The sequence below is a fragment of the Oryza sativa genome, chromosome 4 (genome assembly GCF_034140825.1).
Source record: "Oryza sativa Japonica Group chromosome 4, ASM3414082v1".
Taxonomy (NCBI): Eukaryota; Viridiplantae; Streptophyta; class Magnoliopsida; order Poales; family Poaceae; genus Oryza; species Oryza sativa.
The window spans coordinates 22979028-23003737 of NC_089038.1; the positions used below are offsets into that span (position 1 = coordinate 22979028).

At 50.5% G+C, this 24710-nt stretch overlaps 1 protein-coding gene across 1 annotated transcript; it reads right to left on the bottom strand.

Moving 5' to 3' along the window:
* Positions 1-5021: 5021 nt before the first annotated feature.
* On the bottom strand, positions 5022-12963 carry LOC136356222 (uncharacterized). Its single transcript, XM_066309815.1, has 4 exons — positions 12514-12963; positions 11170-12285; positions 8462-9558; positions 5022-5136 (listed from the first exon to the last, which is right to left on the bottom strand). Exons 1-4 carry the CDS (start codon positions 12961-12963, stop codon positions 5022-5024), a joined length of 2778 nt encoding a protein of 925 aa, XP_066165912.1.
* Positions 12964-24710: the final 11747 nt, after the last annotated feature.

Below are 24710 nucleotides of genomic sequence, written 5' to 3' on the forward strand. Positions count from 1 at the left end.
ATATATTATATAGCTAACAATAGCTTAAATCAAGTTGTTTAAGTAACACTGATGTAAAAAAGTTTTTGGCAAAATTATTCTTTTGGAAGTGTGGCACAGATAATCATCACATAATACACGCTTTCCAGACTAATAAAGGTAAATTTTGTAATATATAAAAAAACTTTCTATATAGTTTTTTTTTCTAAAAAACAATCAAATAAAGCTAATTTTAAATTTATAACCTTATATATTTAATTAATCATATGTTAATGATTTGTCTCGTTTCACATGCATGTGCTTGGCAGTGGCAGAGCCGGGAGGAGCAGAGGAAGGCCTGGCCTCCCCCAACAAATTGCAAATTTCCAAGTACATCTAGTTAATCACAAGATCAAGTAAGCATTAATGCTAGCTGCCCTGAGTCTTTGGGCCTTTGTCTCAAAGGCCATTGGTTGTGAAATTTATGCTAGCTGCCTAGTACATATGGATGGGTGTGGAACACTGGAACAATCAAGTTTGATGGCTCCAATCATGAATTTGATTACTTAAGTCCTAACTGTCTTGTTATACATAGTTCATTGTGAAAAATCTTCACATTGCTAAATGATTGGCTTAAACATGATTAGTTTGTATTGTTAAATTGTCAAAATATAGGGTATATATTAATATAAAATTACTACTGTTAAATTGTTAAATTATCATATTACTACAACAATTAAGTATTATTATTACTCAACAAGTCGGCCCCCTCACATGTTAAAATTCTAGCTTAGCTAATCCGAGACGCTGAACTGAAAGCTACCTAACAAGTCTACTTGTTCAGTGCATTCAGCGTATGTAACCGAGCAGTCATCTCACTTGAAAACGAAATTGTTGGTAGTTCATAATTAATGAGAGACATGAGACGTGGTCAGCACAACTTTTCGATAGAGATATGAATAAATGATGCTAATAAAAATTTGTATCAGTAAGCCTGATAGCAATACGAACAAATGACACTACGAAAAAGTTGTATCATATCGAATCCTCATAGTGGTACATAGGTCCCCTTTGTTTCATCTTCAATTTAGTAGAAAAAATATCCGTGCGTTACAACGGGTTAAAAGGAATTTTAATCTTACATATTACTTAATTCCGTAAGATATTCTACTCTAGAAAGGAAGCTCAAGGTTGACGAAAAGGAGCTGACCATTATTTGCTCTATGAAAATAGGAGCCCTGCTATGATTTTTGCATGCATGCACAACCTATACGTATGAGTGCATTTATAACAACCAATTAGACAGTTAAGTCTTTCTTATTATGAAAATAGATGGATAATAGAAATACAAATTTTATGTGAAAATCCTGATGGGAAAAAAACCATGTGCGTCGACCGGCAAATATCAGTATAGAGGAGTTAGATATAAACGTAAGAGATACATTGGGTTGCTGCACCGTTTCCGTGCAGCATAAAAGAGATATATAAAGGAAAATCTAGGAGTCCTAATATGCAAACGCTCAAAGTCCTATTTGGAAACTAATCCTGTAATACAAAGTGTTATTATGTAACTAACCCAAATATATTGTATGCTGAAATTCGGATAACATATTTAACAATCTTTGTCGGAGATATGGGCTCGGGGGTATGTGAGGTGAGGGGAATCTACCTTCCCATCCTGCCACGTGTCCCTACAGCCTGGTCCTATCCCCGCATTCCGCGAATCGCAGGAGCGGCCGGGATGGCGAGGGGCCTCGGGGTGCCACGTCATGCCCCTCGGGCCCTTGCGCCGCTTTGCCCCGAGGCCCTCGCCTAGCCGCCATTTGGCGGGGGGAGCAAGCGAGGAGGGGGCCCAGGTTGAACCCCCTTTAATGCGCGCAGCCCCCCAACTGCCCCCTGTCGCATTTAATGCAGTGGGGCAGACGTGCGGCGTGCCCATCTGGCGCGTGATGGTTAAGAATGACCGGTCTGTGACTGGCCTGACGCCGGTCACGTCTGACTGGACGGACAACCGTGCTCCCACGTCGCATCTGCTACCGGCGGAGTGGAGGTAGGTATGACCCGTCCCATCGGAGAGTCATTCGGAGGGTGGCCACCACAAGTCTTGACCCATTAATGAGGGAATGACAGGGCTGTCCCCCGTGTCAGGCGAGGGACGACGCTGGGCCCCACTCAAGGACAAGCTGTGATTTAGCTTCCAGGCGAAGGCACGGGTCAAGTTTTGGTCAAGGTAGGGTGGGTCCCCACCCGAGAGAAGAGTAGGTAGAGGCGGTGCATGTGATATCCCCTTGAGGTATAAAAGGAGGACCGCTTCTTCCCCCGGCCGAACTCACAAAAGGGGGGTCTCACGATCTCCCGCTAGAGAGGATCACTCCTCAACAGCTGGCGCGCCAGGTAGGGGGAGGTCGCGCGCTTTAAAGAGAAGTCGTTTCCTTCCGCCCCAAGTTTCCCTCGGCCCTCGACAATCATAGTCAAGGTCCTGGAGGAGGAGGCGGTGGTGTAAACCCCCACTCCGTCTGGGAGTGAGGATGCTAGCGAGAGCCGCGGCCCTCGTCACCGCCGCCACAACTCTCCAACTCCTCCCCGCCGCGATCCCTCGCGGAGGGAGGACCCCACCCGGTCAGGTGGTTTGGCCCTCTCCCGTCCCCGGGCGGAGGGAGGCCACAACGCGTCGGGGCACGGCGCCGCCTCACTTATGGTGACGGCGGCTTGCCCCGAGGCGCGCTTCAGGCGGCGGGTGCCCTTCTGCAGCATCCCCCCGTGAACCCGGAGCCGGAGACCCCTGTCCAGCGCTAGTTGGATGACATGGCCAACTTGGTCACCACTGCCCAGCGGCAGCTGGCAACGGGCGGCCGACTCGCCATCACCGGTACGTCGCGTACTTCCATTACCCTCTCCTCGTCAGCAAGGAGGAGGGCCCGTCGATCAGCCACGGCCTCAAGGCGGTCCACGGCTCCAACATCGTCGGGGGCCTCGGGAAGTCGGAGGTGTCATGATGGCCTCTACGGGGAGCAGGACGCTCGAATCAATATCGAGCAACGCCGGGACGAGCGCCGAGCTGCCCGCATGGGGGAAGGCGCCTCCTCGTCTAGAGTGCCGCGCTCCTCCTCACGAGGCGGCCCTCCCCCCACGCTCACCCCTGGAGGGATTGGTTGCAGGGCCTTCGTGGCAAGTCTCCGGAATGTCCGGTGGCCCCTGAAGATTCGCCCCAACCTCACGGAGAAGTATGATGGCAGCATCAATCCCTCCGAGTTCCTCCCGATCTACACCACGATCATCTTGGCGGCGGGGGGGCGACGATCGGGTCATGGCGAATTATTTCCCCATGGCTCTCAAGGGTCAGGCGCGCGGCTGGTTGATGACCCAGCCCCCCGACTCCATCCACTCCTAGGAGGACCTGTGCCAGCAGTTCGTCACGAACTTCCAGGGCACATACCCTCGCCCAGGAGAAGAAGCGGACCTGCACGCTATGCAGCGGAAGGACGACGAGTCCCTCCGCTCGTACATATAGCGCTTCTGCCAGGTCGGCAACACTATTCCATGCATTCCGGCCCACGCGGTCGTTTATGCGTTTCAGAATGGCGTGCGGCATAACCGCATGCTGGAGAAGATTGTCTCCAAGGAGCCCAAGACCACCGCAGAGCTCTTCGAGCTGGCGGACAAGGTGGCTCGGAAGGAGGAGGCATGGGCCTGGAATTCCCCCGGCACCGGCGCGGCGGCTGCGGCTACCCCCGAGTTTGTCCCCCGCTCTAAGCGGCGAGATAGAAGGGGCAAAAGGAAATTGGCCTGCTCCGATGACGAGGGCCTTGTCCTTGCGGCTGATGGGCCCTCACGGGCCCCGCTCAAGGGAAAGGCCACCGGCGACAAGCCGAGCTCCACTGCTCCATCCGGCGAGGGCCGGTCGGCAGACAAGTGGTGCTCGGTGCACAACACTTATCGGCACAATCTCGCCGACTGCCGCTCGGTCAAGAATTTGGCCGAGCGGTTCCGGAAGGCCGATGAGGAGAAGCGGCAGGGTCGACGAGAGGGCAAAGCCCCCGCAACCCCAGCCGATGACCGGCGAGGGGAGGCCGTGAAGAAGGCCCCCGCCGATGATGGCGATAACAGCGAGGATCTAGAGTTCCAGATACCTCAGGGAACCGTCGCCACGCTTGACGGGGGAGGGGGGCTTGCGCTCACACCTCCCGCAGAGGCGTCAAGGCCATGAGACGAGAGCTTCTGGCCGCCGTCCCAACGCATGAAGCGGTTCGGAAGGCGCGCTGGTCGGAGGTGAAGCTCACCTTTGACCAGAGCGACCATCCGACAGTGCACGCTTGAGGAGGGAAGTTGGCCCTCGTGGTCTCCCCGACCATTCACAACGTCAGGATGAAGCGCGTCCTGGTTGACGGGGGGGGGGGGGGGCAGCCTCAGCATCATCTCCCCAGCCGCCTTCGACGCGCTCAAGGCCCCGGGGATGAAGCTCCAGCCATCGCTGCCGATCATCGGTGTAACTCCGGGACACACGTGGCCCCTCGGCCACGTCGAGCTCCCGGTAACCTTCGGCGACTCCACCAACTTCTGTACCGAGCGGATCAACTTCGATGTGGCGGACCTCAATCTGCCCTACAACGCGGTCCTGGGCAGACCTGCGTTGGTGAAATTCATGGCGGCCACCCACTACGCCTATCTCCAGATGAAGATGCCGGGCCCTAGTGGCCCCATCACCGTCTTTGGCGATGTCAAAGTCGCCCTCGCCTGCGCGGAGCAGCGCGCCTACAACCTGGCGGTGGCCACGGAGCCACAGGCCCCGGAGGCCTCCGCGTCCCGCGCCTCCAAGAAGCGCCTCACCTCGGCTGACAAGGTGCCCGTCAAGGAAATCCCCCTTGGCGATGATTCGTCCAAGACCGCCAAAATTGGCGGGATCCTAGACACCAAATAGGAAAGCGCGCTCGTCTCCTTCCTCCGGGCAAACTCCGATGTCTTCGCATGGAACCCTTGGATATGCCCGGGGTCCCCAGGGAGGTGATCGAGCATCGCCTCGCCGTGCGGCCGGATGCACGACCCGTCCGGCAAAAAGTGCGGCGTCAAGCCCCGGAGCGGCAGGCCTTCATCCGAGAGGAGGTGGCGCGGCTCCTGGAGGCTGGCTTCATCCGCGAGGTTATTGTCACGCCCAGAAATTCATGAACCAGAATTTCTAAGCTGAATGTGTATTAAACCCCTGTCCAGGACCAGCCAGGGTATACAAACGACAATTGTTGACATACAGATCCACGTCTTACAAAAATATAAAAGATTACAAATGTAGCGGAAAAGATAAAAGCGAGCTAAACCGGGAAGCTTGACTTCAGCAGCGGGGCGACTCCATTCCACAGGCAATCCTTGACGGCAGCTGTCACACCCAGAAATTCACGAACCAGAATTTCTAAGCTGAATGTGCATTAAACCCCTGTCCAGGACCAGCCAGGGTACACAAACGACAATTGTTGACATACAGATCCACGTCTTACAAAAATATAAAAGATTACAAATGCAGCGGAAAAAGATAAAAACGAGCTAAGCCTGAAGACTTGGCTCCTGCAGCGGGCGACTCCATTCCACAGGCATCCTTGACGGCAGCGACGAAACCAACCTCTTCGAGACATCTTCAACTGAGAAGGACTTCAACTCTGGGGTGGGGGAAAAGAGAGCAAGACTGAGTACTACCCACTGTACTCAGCAAGTCATACCGGAAGAGGAGGTATGATGCAAGATATATCCAAGGGAGGCTAAAGGTTCTTTTGCATAAAGCCGGCATTTCAAAGCAGCAGTTGAAAACAGTAAAACAGTAGTAATTAATCCATATTAACCAATCACTGTCCAACGTTACACCACGTTGCAACAGGCCCAAACCACCACCTGAACTAACCAGTTCCAAAAGCTAACTAGGGTGAAACTAATCACGGTGAATCTGGTCGACCGCCCATAACCGCGGGCACGGCTATTCGAATAGTTTTACTCTGATCAGAGGTGTACAACTGTACCCACAAGACACAGCCCCACGACACGTTCCCGTGCGCCGACATGCCACCACGACATACCGGAAAGAGGCCGTGACAGGACCCTTCGCATAACCCTCTCTAACCGATCGCACCACACCTTAGGGTTCGCCCCCGTCCCCAGCAGGCAACGGGCAGCCCCCCTTTCGTGCCGCGGTGAATCCGGAAGCCGATCAACCGGACACCCCGGCCGACCCAACTCCATCACGCCCACCCTCGCCTGGGTACGTCGGCTAGAGAAAAGCTACACTACAAGCCCAGCCGTTGCCCACGCTGGCTTGTGGTAAGTACGATAAGTTCTTCCAGGGCATCCCGCGAACCGGTCCTTAATCGCCATGGGCACGTCTAGCAAAACCATGCACCCACAGCCCACCATGAAGTGTATTTTAATTAACCAACACCATTGCGGTGGCACTAATCCAAAGCTATTGCCAAAATCAAAGTCTATGCTTTAATGTGATCCCCTTTTGTGCACTAGTTGAACTAAGCAAGGCTAAGCATCTCCTAAACCAACATCTAGTCATTTTAATACCCAAGTTATCAATGGCGTAAGGGAAACAACATATAGCTGAGTAATGGGACCCATCCCACATGATATTGTAAAACAATGCAATATTTAATAGAAATGCGAGACATTTGTAAATTTGGTACAATAGGATCAATTGCAATGTATGACTTGCCTTGCTCTCGCACTGATGTGACCACAGCAATGTCTTCGAGAAACCGCGAACCGACGAAACGGGCGAAATCTACGCGACAAACAAAGCACACAAGCAAATCATGCTATAAGACTACTGAAACAGAGAACAAAGCCATTTTTAATGGATTCTATACATTTTTATGAATTTACTGAGACTTGAATGGACTTAAACGGAGCTCGGATGAATTAGTTATGATTTTTAGAAGATTCTCTGTGTTTTTACTATTAAAGAAAAGCCTTAATCAATTTATTGCGCAATACTGCCCCAGGGCTGACGTCAGCAAGGGGTGGGGCGGCGCCGACATGCGGGACCCACGGGTCAGTGTCTCAAGGAGAGAGAGGGGCGGCTGGCAAGCGGGCCCCACCGAGCGGCGGCTCAAGAGAGAGGAATGGAGGGGCACGGCTGGTGGCTCGGCTCGGCTTCAAAGCCGGCAGGCCAAGCATGGCGAGCGACGGCGGCACGCGCGGTCGCCGGCGACGGCAACCGGCGGCGCGGACGGCGACGGCAGACGGCGCGAAAAGCGGCGGCGGCGGCCGAAGACGACGGTGCGCGCGCGGAGGACGGCGACGCACACGGGAGAGAGGGAAAGAGGGAGGAGGGGGAGTTTTTCACCGAGGTTGGCCGGCGCGAGTGGAGACGACGGCGAACGACGACGACGAGCGACGGGAGGACGACGGCGACGGGCGAACGATCTCCGGGACCTCCTAGGGAACAAAATGGGAAGGATTAGAGGGAGAGGGGTGGTTAACGGCGAGCGGATTCCATGGCCGAAGGCGGTGGCAATGGTGGAAGCTCACCGGAGTGCGAGGAGATGCGAGCCCCGGCGATGGAATTGGACGGGAGAACAGCGGACGAGGTGGACCTCGGGATGGCGGACGCGGCGGCGCCGATGGCGGGGTGCGGCGGCGACCCTAGCGGCTGCTAGAGGCGGCCGGAGCGGTGGAGATGGCGGCGGCGGGTGGGTGCACGGTGCTAGGGCGATAGGGAGCTCGGGGGCGGACGGCAAAAGAGGGAAAAAGGTGGAGAGAGGCGCGGGGATGGTTTATATGGGCTCGGGAGGGGCGGACGAGGCCGGGAGGCGGCCGATTTGGCCGGCGACGTGGGGGAAGTGGATGAGGAGAGAGAGAGTGGGGGAAATTTCAAATCCCCCGCCGTTTGCGGGCGCGCGAGCTGGCGGGAGGTGCGGGGAAGGTGGGCGGCGACGTGGGCGTGCGGTACGGGCGGAGTGGGCGCGGGAACAGCGGGATACGCGGCGGCGTGGGCGGTGGTTTCGACGGCGTTGGCGCGGGCGTGGGCGGCCGGAGGTTAGGGAAAGGGCTGACAGGTGGGCCCCACCTGTCAGCGCCCGAGAGGGAGAGGGAGGCCGGGTGAACTTCGGGAGTAGGAGGGAGGAGCGGGCCGGCGCGGGAGGTGAACGGACTGGGCCGACGGCCCAAGAAGAGAGAAAAAAGGAGGAAAAAGAAAAAGAAGAAAGGATTTTCCAGGGATTAATATTGCACTTTGCTTATTTTAATTGGTTAAAATTATTTCCAAGGCTCTGAAAATTCCACTAAAAATCCTGTTAGCATATTTTGACATGTAGAATCCAAGAAAAATTCCACATGCCGATTTCGATTATTATTTGCATTTATTAATTAGGGATTCATCTCTAGGTTAAATTAAACAATTTCTTCGGACGACTTATTTTATGAATTTAGAGCAAGGGAGGGGAACTTCAGGGCGTGACAAACCTACCCCCCTTAAACGGAATCTCGACCCCGAGATTCGGAAGAGCTGGCGAAGAGGTGCGGATGGGCGGCCTTTAATTCATCTTCCCTTTCCCAGGTGGCCTCTTCCTCTGAGTGGTGGCTCCACTGAACTTTGCAAAATCTGATTATTTTGTTTCTGGTCCTTCTCTCACTGGTCTCGAGGATACGAATCGGCTTCTCCACATAAGTCAGATCTTCTTGGATGTCAATGTGCTCTGAGCTAGCTTGTTCCTCAGGTACCCTCAAACACTTCTTCAATTGAGATACATGAAACACATCGTGGATTCCAACCATATTAGATGGGAGCTCAAGCTGGTAAGCGACTTCACCTCTGCGTTCCAAAATCCTGTATGGTCCCACAAAGCGTGGTGCCAATTTGCCTTTCGTCTGGAACCGGTGTACTCCCCGAAGCGGAGTGACACGAAGGTACACATAATCCCCTGCTTCGAAGGTAAGCTCTCTCCGGCGGTTGTCAGCATAACTCTTCTGTCGAGATTGCGCGATTCGCAGTCTTTCCCTGACGGTCCTAACTTTCTCCTCTGCTTCGGTTAACACTTCTGTCCCAAACAGTTGGCGCTCACCTGTTTGATCCCAGAAGAGTGGCGTACGACACTTCCGGCCATACAATGCTTCAAACGGTGCCATTTGCAAACTGGCCTGATAACTGTTGTTGTAAGAGAATTCCGCATAAGGCAGACTTTTATCCCAGGCTCCACCAAAGTCAAGTGCACAAGCTCTCAACATATCTTCCAAGATTTGATTTACTCGCTCGGTCTGACCATCTGTTTGCGGATGATAAGCCGTGCTGAAATTCAAACGAGTCCCTAATTCTTCTTGCAGTTTCTGCCAGAATTTTGAAGTGAATTGGCTTCCTCGATCAGATACAATCTTCTTAGGTACCCCATGCAAACACATGATTCTTGAAAGATAAAGCTCTGCCAACCTTTTCCCAGTATAGGTAGTGTGTACTGGAACGAAATGAGCAACTTTGGTGAGTCGATCCACGACCACCCAGATTGAATCCTGCCCCGATGATGTCCTGGGCAAACCTGTTATGAAATCCATTCCGATTTCTTCCCATTTCCATTCCGGGATCTGAAGGGGTTGTAGCAGTCCTGCGGGCCTCTGATGTTCTGCTTTGACTCGCTGACAAACATCGCAGAGTGCGACGAATTCGGCTATCTCTCTTCTCATGCTGGCCCACCAGAATTTCTCTTTGAGGTCCTGGTACATTTTAGTACTGCCGGGATGAATTGAATACTGAGCTTGATGAGCTTCTGTGAGTATGAGATCCTTTAGTTCTTTGTCGTCAGGCACACACAATCTTTCTCCCAACCAGATTGTGCCATGCTCATCCTCATGGAAATCTCGAGCTTTTCCAACCCTCATATTCTTTTTCAGCTCTGCTATTTCAGAATCGTTTACTTGAGCTGCTCTGACTTGATCCACGAGCGTAGGCCGTGCCTCTAGGGCAGCTACGTACCCGTGTTCCACGATGCCCAAATTTAGGTGCTCAAGATCTTGCTGCAATTTGCCACACATGTCTTCAGTGCATAAGGCATTGCAATAGCTTTTCCTGCTCAAAGCATCTGCTACCACATTTGCTTTGCCTGGGTGATAATGTATCCCCATGTCATAATCTTTAATTAACTCCAGCCATCTTCGCTGTCGGAGATTCAAGTCAGGTTGAGTGAAGATGTACTTCAGGCTCTTATGATCAGTGTAAACTTCACAGCGGTTGCCAATAAGATAGTGCCGCCAGATTTTCAGAGCATGAACCACTGCTGCCAACTCAAGGTCATGAGTGGGATAATTGGTCTCATGTGAACGCAACTGTCGCGAAGCATATGCGACCACTCTGCCTTCTTGCATCAACACACATCCCAATCCTTGGCGAGATGCATCACAGTAGACTTGGAAGTCTTTCGTCTGATCTGGCAGAATTAGAACTGGTGCAGAGACTAACCTCTTCTTGAGTTCTTCAAAACTTTGGTTGCACTCAGCTGACCACTTGAATTTTTCATCTTTCTTTAGCAACTGTGTCATGGGCCTGGCAATCTTGGAGAAATTTTCGATGAACCGACGGTAATAGCCCGCAAGTCCAAGAAAACTTCGGATCTGAGAAACTGTCTTTGGTGGGGTCCACTTTGTAACTGATTCCACATTTGATGGATCCACTGCCACGCCTTGAGCAGAAATGACGTGACCCAGAAATTTGACCTCCGATAACCAGAAGTCACACTTGCTAAACTTGGCATATAGCTGGTGCTCCTTCAATTTCTCGAGTACCAGACGGAGATGCTGCTTATGTTCCTCTTCTGATTTTGAATAAATAAGTATGTCGTCAATGAACACCACGACAAACTTGTCAAGAAACTGCATAAACACTTTGTTCATCAAGTTCATGAAGAAAGCCGGTGCATTGGTGAGTCCAAAGGACATAACCGTGCACTCAAACAACCCATACCGAGTGATGAAGGCTGTCTTGGGAATATCCTCTTCCCGAATTCTCAACTGATGATAGCCTGATCGCAGGTCTATCTTGGAAAACACCTTAGCTCCTTTTAGCTGATCAAACAGGTCATCAATTCTGGGCAACGGATATTTGTTCTTGATTGTGACCTCATTAAGGGCGCGATAATCCACGCACATCCTCTTGGTCTTGTCTTTCTTCTCCACAAAGATGACCGGAGCACCCCAAGGTGAAGTACTCGGTCGGATGTACCCTTTCTGCAGCTGTTCGTCAACCTGCTTCTTGACCTCTGCTAGCTCATTAGCTGCCATTCTGTACGGCCTCTTGTAAATTGGAGCAGTCCCGGGTGCCAAATCGATCCGGAACTCGATTTCTCTCTTCGGTGGCATTGTAGTGAGGTCTTCTGGGAACACCTCAGGATACTCTTGTACTATAGGAATATCCTCCAACTTCCTGGGACTTTTCTCCACTGTTTCTGTCTGACCCTCAATAGCAGCCTGATTCAGACTCGCTACGGACTTCTGCAACGCTGGGGAACGGAAGGTGATCTTCTCCCCTTTGTCGTTGGTTAGGGTGATGGTGCGGCTTGCGCAGTCAATCACTCCCTTGTTTCTGGTCAACCAATCCATTCCGAGAATGACATCTAGGTCTTTAGATTCGAGAAGGATGAGGTTGGATAGAAACGGTGATCTTTTGATCTCTATAGTCACCGAGGGACAGTAGTGTGCTGTCCTCATATCATTTCCAGGGGTATGAACCTGCATCGGTATTTTAAGTTCCACTACCGATAATCCATGTGTCCCAGCAAATCTTTTGGAAATGAAAGAATGCGAGGCACCTGAATCAAAGAGAACTGTTGCTGGATATGAGTTCACTGGAAACGTGCCCAACACGACCTCTGGTGCTGCCTGTGCTTCCTCTGCAGACACATGATTGGCGCAGGCCTGGATGAACCTGGGTCCAGTGCGATTCAGCTTCGGACACTTGCCAGCAAAGTGGTCGTGCTTGCCACAGTTGAAGCAGGGTCCTGGCTTTCCTACAGCCCCCTTCTTGGGTTGTACTGGCTGAGCTGACACAGCTGGCGGATCTGACTGAGCTGGTGCCATCAGTGGGGGTGGAGTCGAGTTGTGGTTGTGCTGCTTACTGTTGTTGTGACTGCCACCGTTGTAGTCGTTGTTGAAGTTACTCAGGTGATAGGGACGGTGCTGACAGACGATCAGGGTGGAAGGCCCACCTAGCTGTCCCGTCATGAAGCGAGGCTTCTGATTGTTCCCCTGAGGAAAGCTGATCTGAGCTGCCTTTCTTTTACGGTCCATTTTGTTGCGTTGCTCTTCCTGGCGGATAGCCTTGTCCACAAGCTTCTCAAAGTCCTCATAGACTCCGGAGATTAGCTGGTTGGTCAATTCATCATCGAGCCCAAACAAAAACTTCTCCTGCTTCTCAGCATCGGTGCGCACGTCCTCAGGAGCGTAGCGCGCGAGGCGGTTGAACTCGTGCAGGTACTCTGTAACCGTTCTGGTTCCTTGTTGCAATGCACGGAACTCTCTCTTCTGTTGTGCCATAATCCCTTCAGGAATCAGTGCCTTCCTAAAGTTTTGACAAAACTCTACCCAAGTAACCTCCGTTGCATCTGGACGGGTCACCACGTAGTTATCCCACCAGGCAGAAGCTGGACCTTGCAACTGGTGTGTAGCAAAAGCAACTTTCTCTTGGTCGTTGCATTGCAGTAGGTTCAGCTTCTTCTCAATAGCACGGAGCCAGTCGTTGGCCTCCATTGGGTTGGTGGTGCTTGAGAAAGTAGGTGGCTGGATGCGGAGAAAGTCTAACAATTTGGACAGGTGTGATGGTGGAGGACCAAACTGCTGGTTCTGTTGCACCTGCTGCAACATTTGATGGTGATGTTGCTGCATCTGTTGCATCATCATTGTCATCATTTGAGTGACCGTTGGGTTTTCGGGCGGTGGAGATGATCTGCTGCCAGATGCACCACTGACATGAGCTTCATCTGTCTGCTCTTCGCTGCCACTGGCGTCGTTGGAGTCACGGGGATCATTCCTTGTCTTCACCATCTGGACGAGGATAGGTAGAAATAAGAGAAAGGAAGAAAACAGATGGCTCGGAAGCTAATCTTTCTTATAAAATTAAGTGCAATTATCTTAATCTTGATTAAAACACTGAAAAAGAGGCACGCAACTCCTAATAAAGGCAGCCATACCACTGACACATGATATCGACCGCCGACTAACCCACAAGCAACAAACCTAAACACAAAAACTAGCAAGCAAACAAAACTAAGAAGACGATAAAGCTATGGGTGGCGACTCTGAAGCTCGGAGCGGCGCTTGCGATCGAAGAACAGGTCTGACTTCTAAGGAGGGTAGAGGGATAGGAACCAACACATGCTCAAAACCAAATTAAATAAAGCAACAAATGACTCAAGTAACTCGCGGAGCATGATGATTTTTATGCATAGAACATTTTTCATGAACCCGGATAAAGACACTAATGCGACTGACTAAACCATAGCTTAATGCATAAACTAGTTGCATGGAAAATGATGCGCATAAAATTGCCCCATCGAACATAGACACGACCTAATGCATAACACCCGATAAATTCCCAACTGACTGTCAAATAAACTCCAAATAAAATTTTTCTAAAACCCTAGACCGAGCTAATTTTAAGGATCCGATCCGAATGAACGACCAAGATTTTTCCCACAAACCAAAGAGGCAAAACCCCAAATTTTTTTCCCGAAACAAATCCAAGTGCAAAAAGCATATGCAGATGAAAAGGTTTAAGAGAGCTCTTAGGGTTTCCATTTGGCTTGTCCTACGGTCAAGGTCGGCTCTGATACCAACTTGTCACGCCCAGAAATTCACGAACCAGAATTTCTAAGCTGAATGTGCATTAAACCCCTGTCCAGGACCAGCCAGGGTACACAAACGACAATTGTTGACATACAGATCCACGTCTTACAAAAATATAAAAGATTACAAATGCAGCGGAAAAAGATAAAAACGAGCTAAGCCTGAAGACTTGGCTCCTGCAGCGGGCGACTCCATTCCACAGGCATCCTTGACGGCAGCGACGAAACCAACCTCTTCGAGACATCTTCAACTGAGAAGGACTTCAACTCTGGGGTGGGGGAAAAGAGAGCAAGACTGAGTACTACCCACTGTACTCAGCAAGTCATACCGGAAGAGGAGGTATGATGCAAGATATATCCAAGGGAGGCTAAAGGTTCTTTTGCATAAAGCCGGCATTTCAAAGCAGCAGTTGAAAACAGTAAAACAGTAGTAATTAATCCATATTAACCAATCACTGTCCAACGTTACACCACGTTGCAACAGGCCCAAACCACCACCTGAACTAACCAGTTCCAAAAGCTAACTAGGGTGAAACTAATCACGGTGAATCTGGTCGACCGCCCATAACCGCGGGCACGGCTATTCGAATAGTTTTACTCTGATCAGAGGTGTACAACTGTACCCACAAGACACAGCCCCACGACACGTTCCCGTGCGCCGACATGCCACCACGACATACCGGAAAGAGGCCGTGACAGGACCCTTCGCATAACCCTCTCTAACCGATCGCACCACACCTTAGGGTTCGCCCCCGTCCCCAGCAGGCAACGGGCAGCCCCCCTTTCGTGCCGCGGTGAATCCGGAAGCCGATCAACCGGACACCCCGGCCGACCCAACTCCATCACGCCCACCCTCGCCTGGGTACGTCGGCTAGAGAAAAGCTACACTACAAGCCCAGCCGTTGCCCACGCTGGCTTGTGGTAAGTACGATAAGTTCTTCCAGGGCAGCCCGCGAACCGGTCCTTAATCGCCATGGGCACATCTAGCAAAACCATGCACCCACAGCCCACCATGAAGTGTATTTTAATTAACCAACACCATTGCGGTGGCACTAATCCAAAGCTATTGCCAAAATCAAAGTCTATGCTTTAATGTGATCCCCTTTTGTGCACTAGTTGAACTAAGCAAGGCTAAGCATCTCCTAAACCAACATCTAGTCGTTTTAATACCCAAGTTATCAATGGCGTAAGGGAAACAACATATAGCTGAGTAATGGGACCCATCCCACATGATATTGTAAAACAATGCAATATTTAATAGAAATGCGAGACATTTGTAAATTTGGTACAATATGATCAATTGCAATGTATGACTTGCCTTGCTCTCGCACTGATGTGACCACAACAACGTCTTCGAGAAACCGCGAACCGACGAAACGGGCGAAATCTACGCGACAAACAAAGCACACAAGCAAATCATGCTATAAGACTACTGAAACAGAGAACAAAGCCATTTTTAATGGATTCTATACATTTTTATGAATTTACTGAGACTTGAATGGACTTAAACGGAGCTCGGATGAATTAGTTATGATTTTTAGAAGATTCTCTGTGTTTTTACTATTAAAGAAAAGCCTTAATCAATTTATTGCGCAATACTGCCCCAGGGCTGACGTCAGCAAGGGGTGGGGCGGCGCCGACATGCGGGACCCACGGGTCAGTGTCTCAAGGAGAGAGAGGGGCGGCTGGCAAGCGGGCCCCACCGAGCGGCGGCTCAAGAGAGAGGAAGGGAGGGGCGCGGCTGGTGGCTCGGCTCGGCTTCAAAGCCGGCAGGCCAAGCATGGCGAGCGACGGCGGCACGCGCGGTCGCCAGCGACGGCAACCGGCGGCGCGGACGGCGACGGCAGACGGCGCGAAAAGCGGCGGCGGCGGCCGAAGACGACGGTGCGCGCGCGGAGGACGGCGACGCACACGGGAGAGAGGGAAAGAGGGAGGAGGGGGAGTTTTTCACCGAGGTTGGCCGACGCGAGTGGAGACGACGGCGAACGACGACGACGAGCGACGGGAGGACGACGGCGACGGGCGAACGATCTCCGGGACCTCCTAGGGAACAAAATGGGAAGGATTAGAGGGAGAGGGGTGGTTAACGGCGAGCGGATTCCATGGCCGAAGGCGGCGGCAATGGTGGAAGCTCACCGGAGTGCGAGGAGATGCGAGCCCCGGCGATGGAATTGGACGGGAGAACAGCGGACGAGGTGGACCTCGGGATGGCGGACGCGGCGGCGCCGATGGCGGGGTGCGGCGGCGACCCTAGCGGCTGCTAGAGGCGGCCGGAGCGGTGGAGATGGCGGCGGCGGGTGGGTGCACGGTGCTAGGGCGATAGGGAGCTCGGGGGCGGACGGCAAAAGAGGGAAAAAGGTGGAGAGAGGCGCGGGGATGGTTTATATGGGCTCGGGAGGGGCGGACGAGGCCGGGAGGCGGCCGATTTGGCCGGCGACGTGGGGGAAGTGGATGAGGAGAGAGAGAGTGGGGGAAATTTCAAATCCCCCGCCGTTTGCGGGCGCGCGAGCTGGCGGGAGGTGCGGGGAAGGTGGGCGGCGACGTGGGCGTGCGGTACGGGCGGAGTGGGCGCGGGAACAGCGGGATACGCGGCGGCGTGGGCGGTGGTTTCGACGGCGTTGGCGCGGGCGTGGGCGGCCGGAGGTTAGGGAAAGGGCTGACAGGTGGGCCCCACCTGTCAGCGCCCGAGAGGGAGAGGGAGGCCGGGTGAACTTCGGGAGTAGGAGGGAGGAGCGGGCCGGCGCGGGAGGTGAACGGACTGGGCCGACGGCCCAAGAAGAGAGAAAAAAGGAGGAAAAAGAAAAAGAAGAAAGGATTTTCCAGGGATTTAATATTGCACTTTGCTTATTTTAATTGGTTAAAATTATTTCCAAGGCTCTGAAAATTCCACTAAAAATCCTGTTAGCATATTTTGACATGTAGAATCCAAGAAAAATTCCACATGCCGATTTCGATTATTATTTGCATTTATTAATTAGGGATTCATCTCTAGGTTAAATTAAACAATTTCTTCGGACGACTTATTTTATGAATTTAGAGCAAGGGAGGGGAACTTCAGGGCGTGACAGCAGCGATGGAACCAACCTCTCTGAGACGGCTCCAACTGAGAAGAACTTCAACTCTGGTGTGGGGGAAAAGAGAGCAAGACTGAGTACTACCCATTGTACTCAGCAAGTCATACCGGAAGAGGAGGTATGATGCAGGATATAACCAAAGGAGGCTACGGGGTTCATTTGCATAAAGCAGGCATTTAAAACCAGTAGTTGAAAACAGTAAAAACAGTTGTAGTAATTAAGCAATATTAACCAGTCACTGTCCAACGCTACACCATGTTGCAACAGCCCAACCAACCACCTGAACTACACCAGCTCATTAAGCTAAACTAGGGGTGAGACTAATCACGGTGAATCTGGTCGACCGCCCATAACCGCGGGCACGGCTATTCGAATAGTTTTACTCTGATCAGAGGTGTACAACTGTACCTACAAGACACAGCCCCACGACACGTTCCCGTGCGCCGACATGCCACCACGACATACCGGAAAGAGGCCGTGACAGGACCCTTCGCATAACCCCCTCTAACCGATCGCACCACACCTTAGGGTTCACCCCCGCCCCCAGCAGGCAACGGGCAGCCCCCTTTCGTGCCACAGTGAATCTGGAAGCCGATCAACCGGACACCCCAGCCGACCCAACTCCATCACGCCCACCCTCGCCTGGGTACGTCTGCTAGAGGAAAGCTACACTACAAGCCCAGCCGTTGCCCACGCTGGCTTGTGGTAAGCACGATAAATTCTTCCAGGGTTTCCCGCGAACCGGTCCTTAACTGCCATGGGTGCGACCAACAAAACCATGCACCCACAGCCCACCATGTAGTGTATTTTAATAAGCCAACACCATTACGGTGCCACTAATCCAAAGCTATTGCCAATAATCAAAGTCTATGCTTTAATGAGATTCCCTTTTTGTGTACTAGTAGAACTAAGCATGGCTAAGCATTTCCTAAACCAACATCTAATCATTTTGATACCCAAGTTATCAATGGCATAAGGTAAACAATGTATGGCTGAGTAATAGGACCCATCCCACATGACATTGTAAAAGAGTGCAACATTTGATAGAAATGCAGGGTGTTTGTAAATTGGGTAAAATATGATCAAATGTAAAGCATGACTTGCCTTGCTCTCGCACTGATGAGACCACAGCCACTTCTTTGAGAAACCGCGGATCGACGAAACGGCCGAAATCTACGCGACAAACAAAGCACACAAGCAAAGCAGGCTATAAGACTACTGAAACAGGAAACAAAACCATTTTTAATGGATTCTATGCATTTTTATGAATTTATTGAGACTTGAATGGACTTAATCGGAGCTCGAATGAATTAGATATGATTTTTTAGAAGATTATCTGTGTTTATTACTATAACAAAAAGTCCTTAAATCATTTATCGCGCAATAAATCCCAGGGCTGGTGTCATCCAAGGGGGGCGGCTGCGCCGATAGGTGGGCCCCGCTTGTCAGCGGCTCAAGAGAGAGAGAGGGGGCGCCGGCACGTGGGCCCCACTGGCAGTGGCACAAGGCGGGAGGGGGTGCGGCTGGCAGGCGGGTCCCACTGGCCGCGGCTCCAAAGGGGGGGGGGGGGTGGCGCCTGGCTCGGCTCGGCTCCGAGCCGACCGGCCGGCCATGGGGCGGTGGCGCGCGCGGAGCTGGCGGCGGCACACGGTTATCGGCGGCGGCGCGGGAGTCGGAGGCGACGGCTGGAAGCGGTGGCGCGGGAGGCGGCGGAGTCGGCCGAAGGCCACGACGAGTGCGTGGAGAGGGGCGGCGCAAACGAGAGAGAGGGGAAAAGGGAGGAGAGGGGATCCTCACCGGCGAGCACGGCGGCCGGCGCGAAGGATGAAGGCGGCGGCGACGACCCGACGAGCGGAGGGGCAGACGGGCACCGGTTGCACCTACGGAGGAAAATGGAGAGAAATTAGGGGTTGGGAGGAAGCCCACGGCGGCTAGCGTGGCCGGCCGGAGATGGGAAGGGCGGCGAAACTCACCGGCGCACAGAGAGAGAGGCGTTCCGGCGGTGGGATTGGATGGGGATGCGGCGGCCGGGGTAGCTTTGGCGGTGGAGAAGCTAACGGCGGCGGCGGATTGGCTCGGCGGCGGCTCTAGAGGTGGCGGCGTGCGGCCGGAGCACGGCGGCGAGCGGCGGCGCTAGAGGAGATCGGCGTGGGCGCGGTAGAAGGCATGCAAGAGCGCGGCAAAAAGGGGAAAAGGGAGATGGGGACGCGGGGAAGCTTTATAGGGGCTCGGGAGGGGCGGACACGGCCGGGACGCCCCCCCCCCCCCCCCCCCCCCGATTTGGCCGGCGACGTGGGGGAGGGAGAGAGAGAGAGAGGGATTCAAAACCGAACCCCGCTAGAGAGGATCACTTCTCAACAATCTTCATCTTGAGATGAATTTTCTCCTGTAGCATAAAAATCTTCAATCTCCAAACAACCTCATAATGTGACAAAATTATTGTGCGCCAAATAGTTACTTGAACTATAAAACCATAACACCCTTAATCCAGAAGAGAGAAACCATACTTCATACTTGCTATTAGGAATAATAGTGAATCTGTTGGTATAAGCCTGTATAAACCTAGAAGAGACGCGATACTCTGTGTGCAAAAACGAAGTATTTTTATCTTCATAAAAACCTCCTAGTAAACTGTCATGTGAGCGTAGCAAAAACTGAACCTAACTTACCCAAACAGAACCAAAGCAATGCAGATGAATTGATTCCCTGTTACAAAAGGATGTGTGCACGGAGCGACAATATGGAGACCTCATGGTGCACAAGCTTGGGTGGATGTTGCAATTCTTTAAAAAATGCCACTGTACAAGTGACAGGAGCAGCAAATTAAAATTTTTCTTGGCCTTCTCAGGAACCATGCGAGTCGGATTGGCCTCTGCTTGCTCCGACGCGTCCCATCGCTGTTTCTTGCCCCCGGACTGAAACGGTTTTTACATAGGCAAATTGGACTTAAATCCGATGACGTACAAAAATTATTGTGGCAAAAACACCTTTAATTTTTATAATAAAGTAAAGATAAGTCAGTAGCTCTTAACCTGTAAGTTTATGGTGGTTTTTACACCTAGCTTTTGATTTAAACCTAGCTAAAGTTGGTTTTCTCTTAGAGGAGAAAAACTATCTAAACCTAGCATTTAATTTAATATTGCTAAAGCTGTTTATAGCTTTACAAATAAAGAGCTAGTTTAGTTTGAAGCAAAATTTTACCCTACCAATTAATATTAGTAGTGCTAAAATTTTAGCAAGTTTTGAAACTACCAAATTTGTTAAAGTAGAAACTACATTTGGTCAAATGAAACATCCATGCAAGTTGTCAAAAATTATCTTCAATTCAGAAAAGGAAAAAAGAAAAGTTGCCCATCTTGTCAGGGTTATGATAACACATACTCAATAGTAGTCGATTAAGCTCGGTGAGGCTCACCATATACTAAGTCTTATACGGAATCATACTTCGTATATAGAAGGAGTTCCGGATAAGAAACGACAAGCAGAGTTCTACATGTAAACTACAAGGACTACTCCGATCGTATCCATGCTTGTCTCCCTAGTCCTACTTGGACAAAGGAATATCTATGGGTATAAATACATAATGTTGGAGAATGCATCTACACTCTCGGTTCACAACCCCCTTTAATCCTAAGTATACAACTGGGACCGCGAATCCGGGAAGTCCCGGTTGAAATAACCGAGACTAAAGATTCATCTTTTTTTCTTTTTTTTTTCATTGTTCTTTGTTGTTTGCATATTGATTTCTAACCAAACTCAATAATAAAATCATCCACGTTCACAGAAACATCACAAAATCATCCACAAATTCACAATTCACATCACAAATTTACAGATCCAAACACATCACATTGCCATGCCGATGCTGCCACCGCGCGGGCTGTTGCCACCGCCGTCGCACCCGCGCCAGGCCACCGATGCCCCTGCGAGGGCCGCCGCTGCCGCCCCCGCGCCGGGCCACCTCCGCCGCCCCCGAGAGGGCCGCCGCCGCCTCCGCCCACGCCGCGCCAGTCCGCTGCTTCGCTACTGCTTCTGCAAGGAAAGAGGAGTGGATAAGAGCAAGAAAATAGTAAGGGGCCGCACGCTTTTTCAACCGGGACTAAAAATGATCTTTAGTCCCGGTTGATAATACCAACCGGGACTAAAGATCATCAAAGTGGTGTTGAGCTTTTCAACCGGGACAAAAAATGATTTTAGTCCCGGTTCCAATTGGAACCGGGACTAATATGGTTTTTGGTGAACCCATCAAAGATGGTTTCTCCGGTAGTGACATGACCTCTTGGGGGAGACCAAAACAAGCCCAAACAAATCAACAAGCCAGACAGACCAACATGCTTAGTCAGAATAGACACTAATACATGCTGCCAGACATCGACATCAGAGATCAGCCTAGACAAACCCAATATGGTGCTATCTAGCGCTATCTTTGATCTCGCCAAGTATGTATTCGAGGAGGAAGACCCTGTTGTCGACTACGTGTTGGTTTTCCGTGCCGCCAAGTCGATGAAAACTAGATAGGTTATCCTAAATATTGTACTTGTGTGATTCTGATGAATAAGAGCAATATCGGCTTCGGCCAACAGGAGTAGGGTTATTACCTTCCGGTGAAGGGGCACAAACCTGTATAAAATCCTTGTATCTATCTCTTTTACCTCAATCTCGCATATACCTAGATACCAACGATTCTCATACCATGCAAATACCGTAGTCGTGATCTAAAACGTCAACACATCTATTAGTGCTTATGTTACAAAACCGGTTCCGATAGCACACCTAGAACACTAAGGCACAATAGAAAATCTAAAACTGATGACAACACTAATGCACAATACTTGATAACAGAGTTCAGCTGAAGCCTACATCTCTAGGGCCCTGATTACGGCGCTCCTCCCTGATCCAGCATATTACGTCGTATCATAATTACAAAGACTCTCGGCCAAACACCGCAGTCAACCGCTCCCTCTCGCTATGCTAAGTCGCTATATACATTTACAACAGGTCCATCTCTCTATTTAAGAGATAATTTAGAATAGAGCCCGACTTTTACTTTATTTCTAACACCTACTCCCCCCGTCCCCAAAAAACTTGACCTCGGTAGGGATGTGACACATGCTAGTATAACGAATCTGGACAACCCTCTGTCTAAATTTATTGTACTATCAGAGATCACATCCTTTCTAGGTTAAGTTTATTTAGGACGAAGAAACTATATATATATATATATATATATATATATATATATATATATGAGACACAAACTCTAACAGCTTCAACCTTTTGGCTGGTTTGTAGGTTTACTGGTAAGCTCAAGCTCAAACAACGATATATAGGACGCCAGTAAACAAAGTTGACATGTATTGTTTCTGCTTCTCACTTCTCAAAAATTAATTAAACAGTCATAAAATATTACGAAAATACTTGGCAATTTTGATGCATTTACAATCAGGCTCAAGTAGCGCTAATTTGCTAGTAGGTAATTCGGCTTGAGCAGTATGCCAGCAGTGTACTCAACCAAGCGTGTCCATGCAGGGGCGGATTTACTGTGGGGGCGGGGGGGTCTCGAGACCCCACTACCGCTCCCGGGACAGTGGAGACCCCCCTAAGCCCCCACTAAAAATTTTTATAGGATGTGGGGTCTGGAGGAAGAGAAATTCGCGATTTGGGCCAGAAATATAGAGGGAAAACAGCCCACGACCACCCCGAGCTCACTATTTCCATTTTGGCCTAGGCGCCCAGCCCATTGGAAGAAATTTTGGCCCACTCGACCACTAATCCAACTCTCCAACAGGCCATTCCAATCCCCAATCCTCCCTGGCTCCTTGCCTAACCCTATCTTGGCGGCGCAGCTGGCGCTTGGCGACGCATGGAGGGCGGCGGCTGACGCCTGACGGGGCGACCGGCGACGGGAGGCGGCCGGCGAGGGGAGGCGACACCGGCATCGGCGTGCCGCGCCGGTCAAGCAGGCGGCGGCGCGGCGCCGCGGCGGGGTCAGGACAGGAGGCGGGGGGCCGGGCGCGGCTGCGCGGGCCAGCCGGCCAGCGCACGAGGCGGCGAGGCAGCGGCCGGCAGGAAAGCGCCGCCGCGCCGTCGGGGAGGCGGCGAGCCGGCGACGCGCAACTCTGCGAGCGCGAGCCGGCGAGGGCGCAAGGCGAGCAAGCCGCAGGCGGCCAGCGGCAGCGCTGAGCGCAGTGGGCACAGCCGGACAGGGCACTGCTAGTCTGCTATTCTGCATTAGTGCATTTGGGTAAACTACTAACTACAAATAAGCATTACTATCATGTTGAGATTTATCTTGCAGCCATCGATGCCATTTTGCTTGAAATGAACCATCGCTTTAGTGAAGTTAGTTCAGAGTTATTAGTATGCATGTCATCTCTTAATCCACGGAATTCCTTCTCCAATTTTGACGTGGATAAGCTTGTGAGGCTTGCTGAAATTTATGCTGAAGATTTTTTAGTTGGCAATCTTATGCTACTACGGACTCAACTTGGAAATTTTATTAGCAATGTTAGGAGAAGTAAAGAATTTCTTGGATGTAAAGATCTTGCAAAGGTTGCTGAATTAATGGTTCAGACCGGAAAGAATAGAACTTATCACTTGATGTATAGGCTCATTGAGTTATCATTGATACTTCCGGTGGAAACGGCTTCGGTTGAGAGGGTCTTGTCAGCTGTCTCTTATAAAGACAGATTTGCGAAACAAAATAGGGGATGAATGACTCAATGACTTGATGATTTGCTACACTGAGAAGCAGATTTTTAGAAGTATTAGTGATGAAAACATCATCCAACACTTTTAAGAGATGAAAAAGCGCCGTATGCTAGTGCCTCAACAGAAATTAGTGGTATGCTCCATGCCTCCATTCTCTCCCTAAGTCTCTAAATTATTTGAATTCGAAATAAGTCCTTTTCGATTAATCGTTAATTTGCCTTTTTTTTCTTTGTACAGATTACTACTAATGAAGAATAATAAATGATTGGCAGTAAAACATCATCTATTGGACATTGATTTGGTATGGACAAAATTCCCTACTTATCATTAATTTGATGTATGCCTACTTTGAAGTATACATGTAGCCAATTTATATGTGAGGTTTCGATTTATGCTGGCTCAGTTTGTTCAGCCCCACTACTTTTTTTTCCTGGATCCGCCACTGTGTCCATGGGACCATGGCTCCATGCCATCCTCGTTGGGGACAAAATACAGAGGGCGACTATTCACTGTGCATGGGAATGTGGCCGGCATAGAGGGATGAAAGCAATAAATAAATACATAATCGACAAACCGATCGTGACCATGGAATTCTGCTCAATAAGGGTCTGTTTGCAACCCCTTTTTCCCGACCCATCTCCCTCGTTTTCCGCGCGCACGCTTTTCAAACTGCTAAACGGTGCGTTGTTTGTAAAAAGTTTCTATACGAAAGTTGCTTAAAAAAATCAAATTAATCCATTTTTGAAAAAAAAATTAGCAAATACTTAATTAATCACGTGCTAATGGATCGCCCCGTTTTCCGTGTTTACTGTGCACGCGGGGAACCCAGAGTAGCGAACACACCCTAAGCCGTTATCGATGTAGATCGCTCATGCAATCATTTACTCCCTCTGTTATTGCTTTATATTCACTTTAACCATTCTATAAATTAATTTTCTAAATATTGAATATATTTTAATAGCATGTTTATTAATGTTAAAAATATTTTCTGTATTTTATAAATTAAATTAAATTTTTAAAAAATAATTTATTAAAAAAAATAAAGCGATTTATAGTAGCAGTAGTCTAGTAGATAGCATAGACGTGTCTCACGGTCTCTCCTTGACTCCGTGTACCAGCTGTTTCGCTCAAGAAAGTAAAATTCCAAGATGTGTTGCTACCC

Coding starts and splice junctions, on each gene's coding strand:
- LOC136356222 (XM_066309815.1), bottom strand. CDS start 12,963: ATGGTGAAGACAAGGAATGATCCCCGTGACTCCAACGACGCCAGTGGC. Junction 12,286..12,513: donor CCCGTCCAGATGCAACGGAG/GTTACTTGGGTA, acceptor TTGACCAACCAG/CTAATCTCCGGAGTCTATGA. Junction 9,559..11,169: donor TAGCAGAGGTCAAGAAGCAG/GTTGACGAACAG, acceptor CAGCGAGTCAAA/GCAGAACATCAGAGGCCCGC.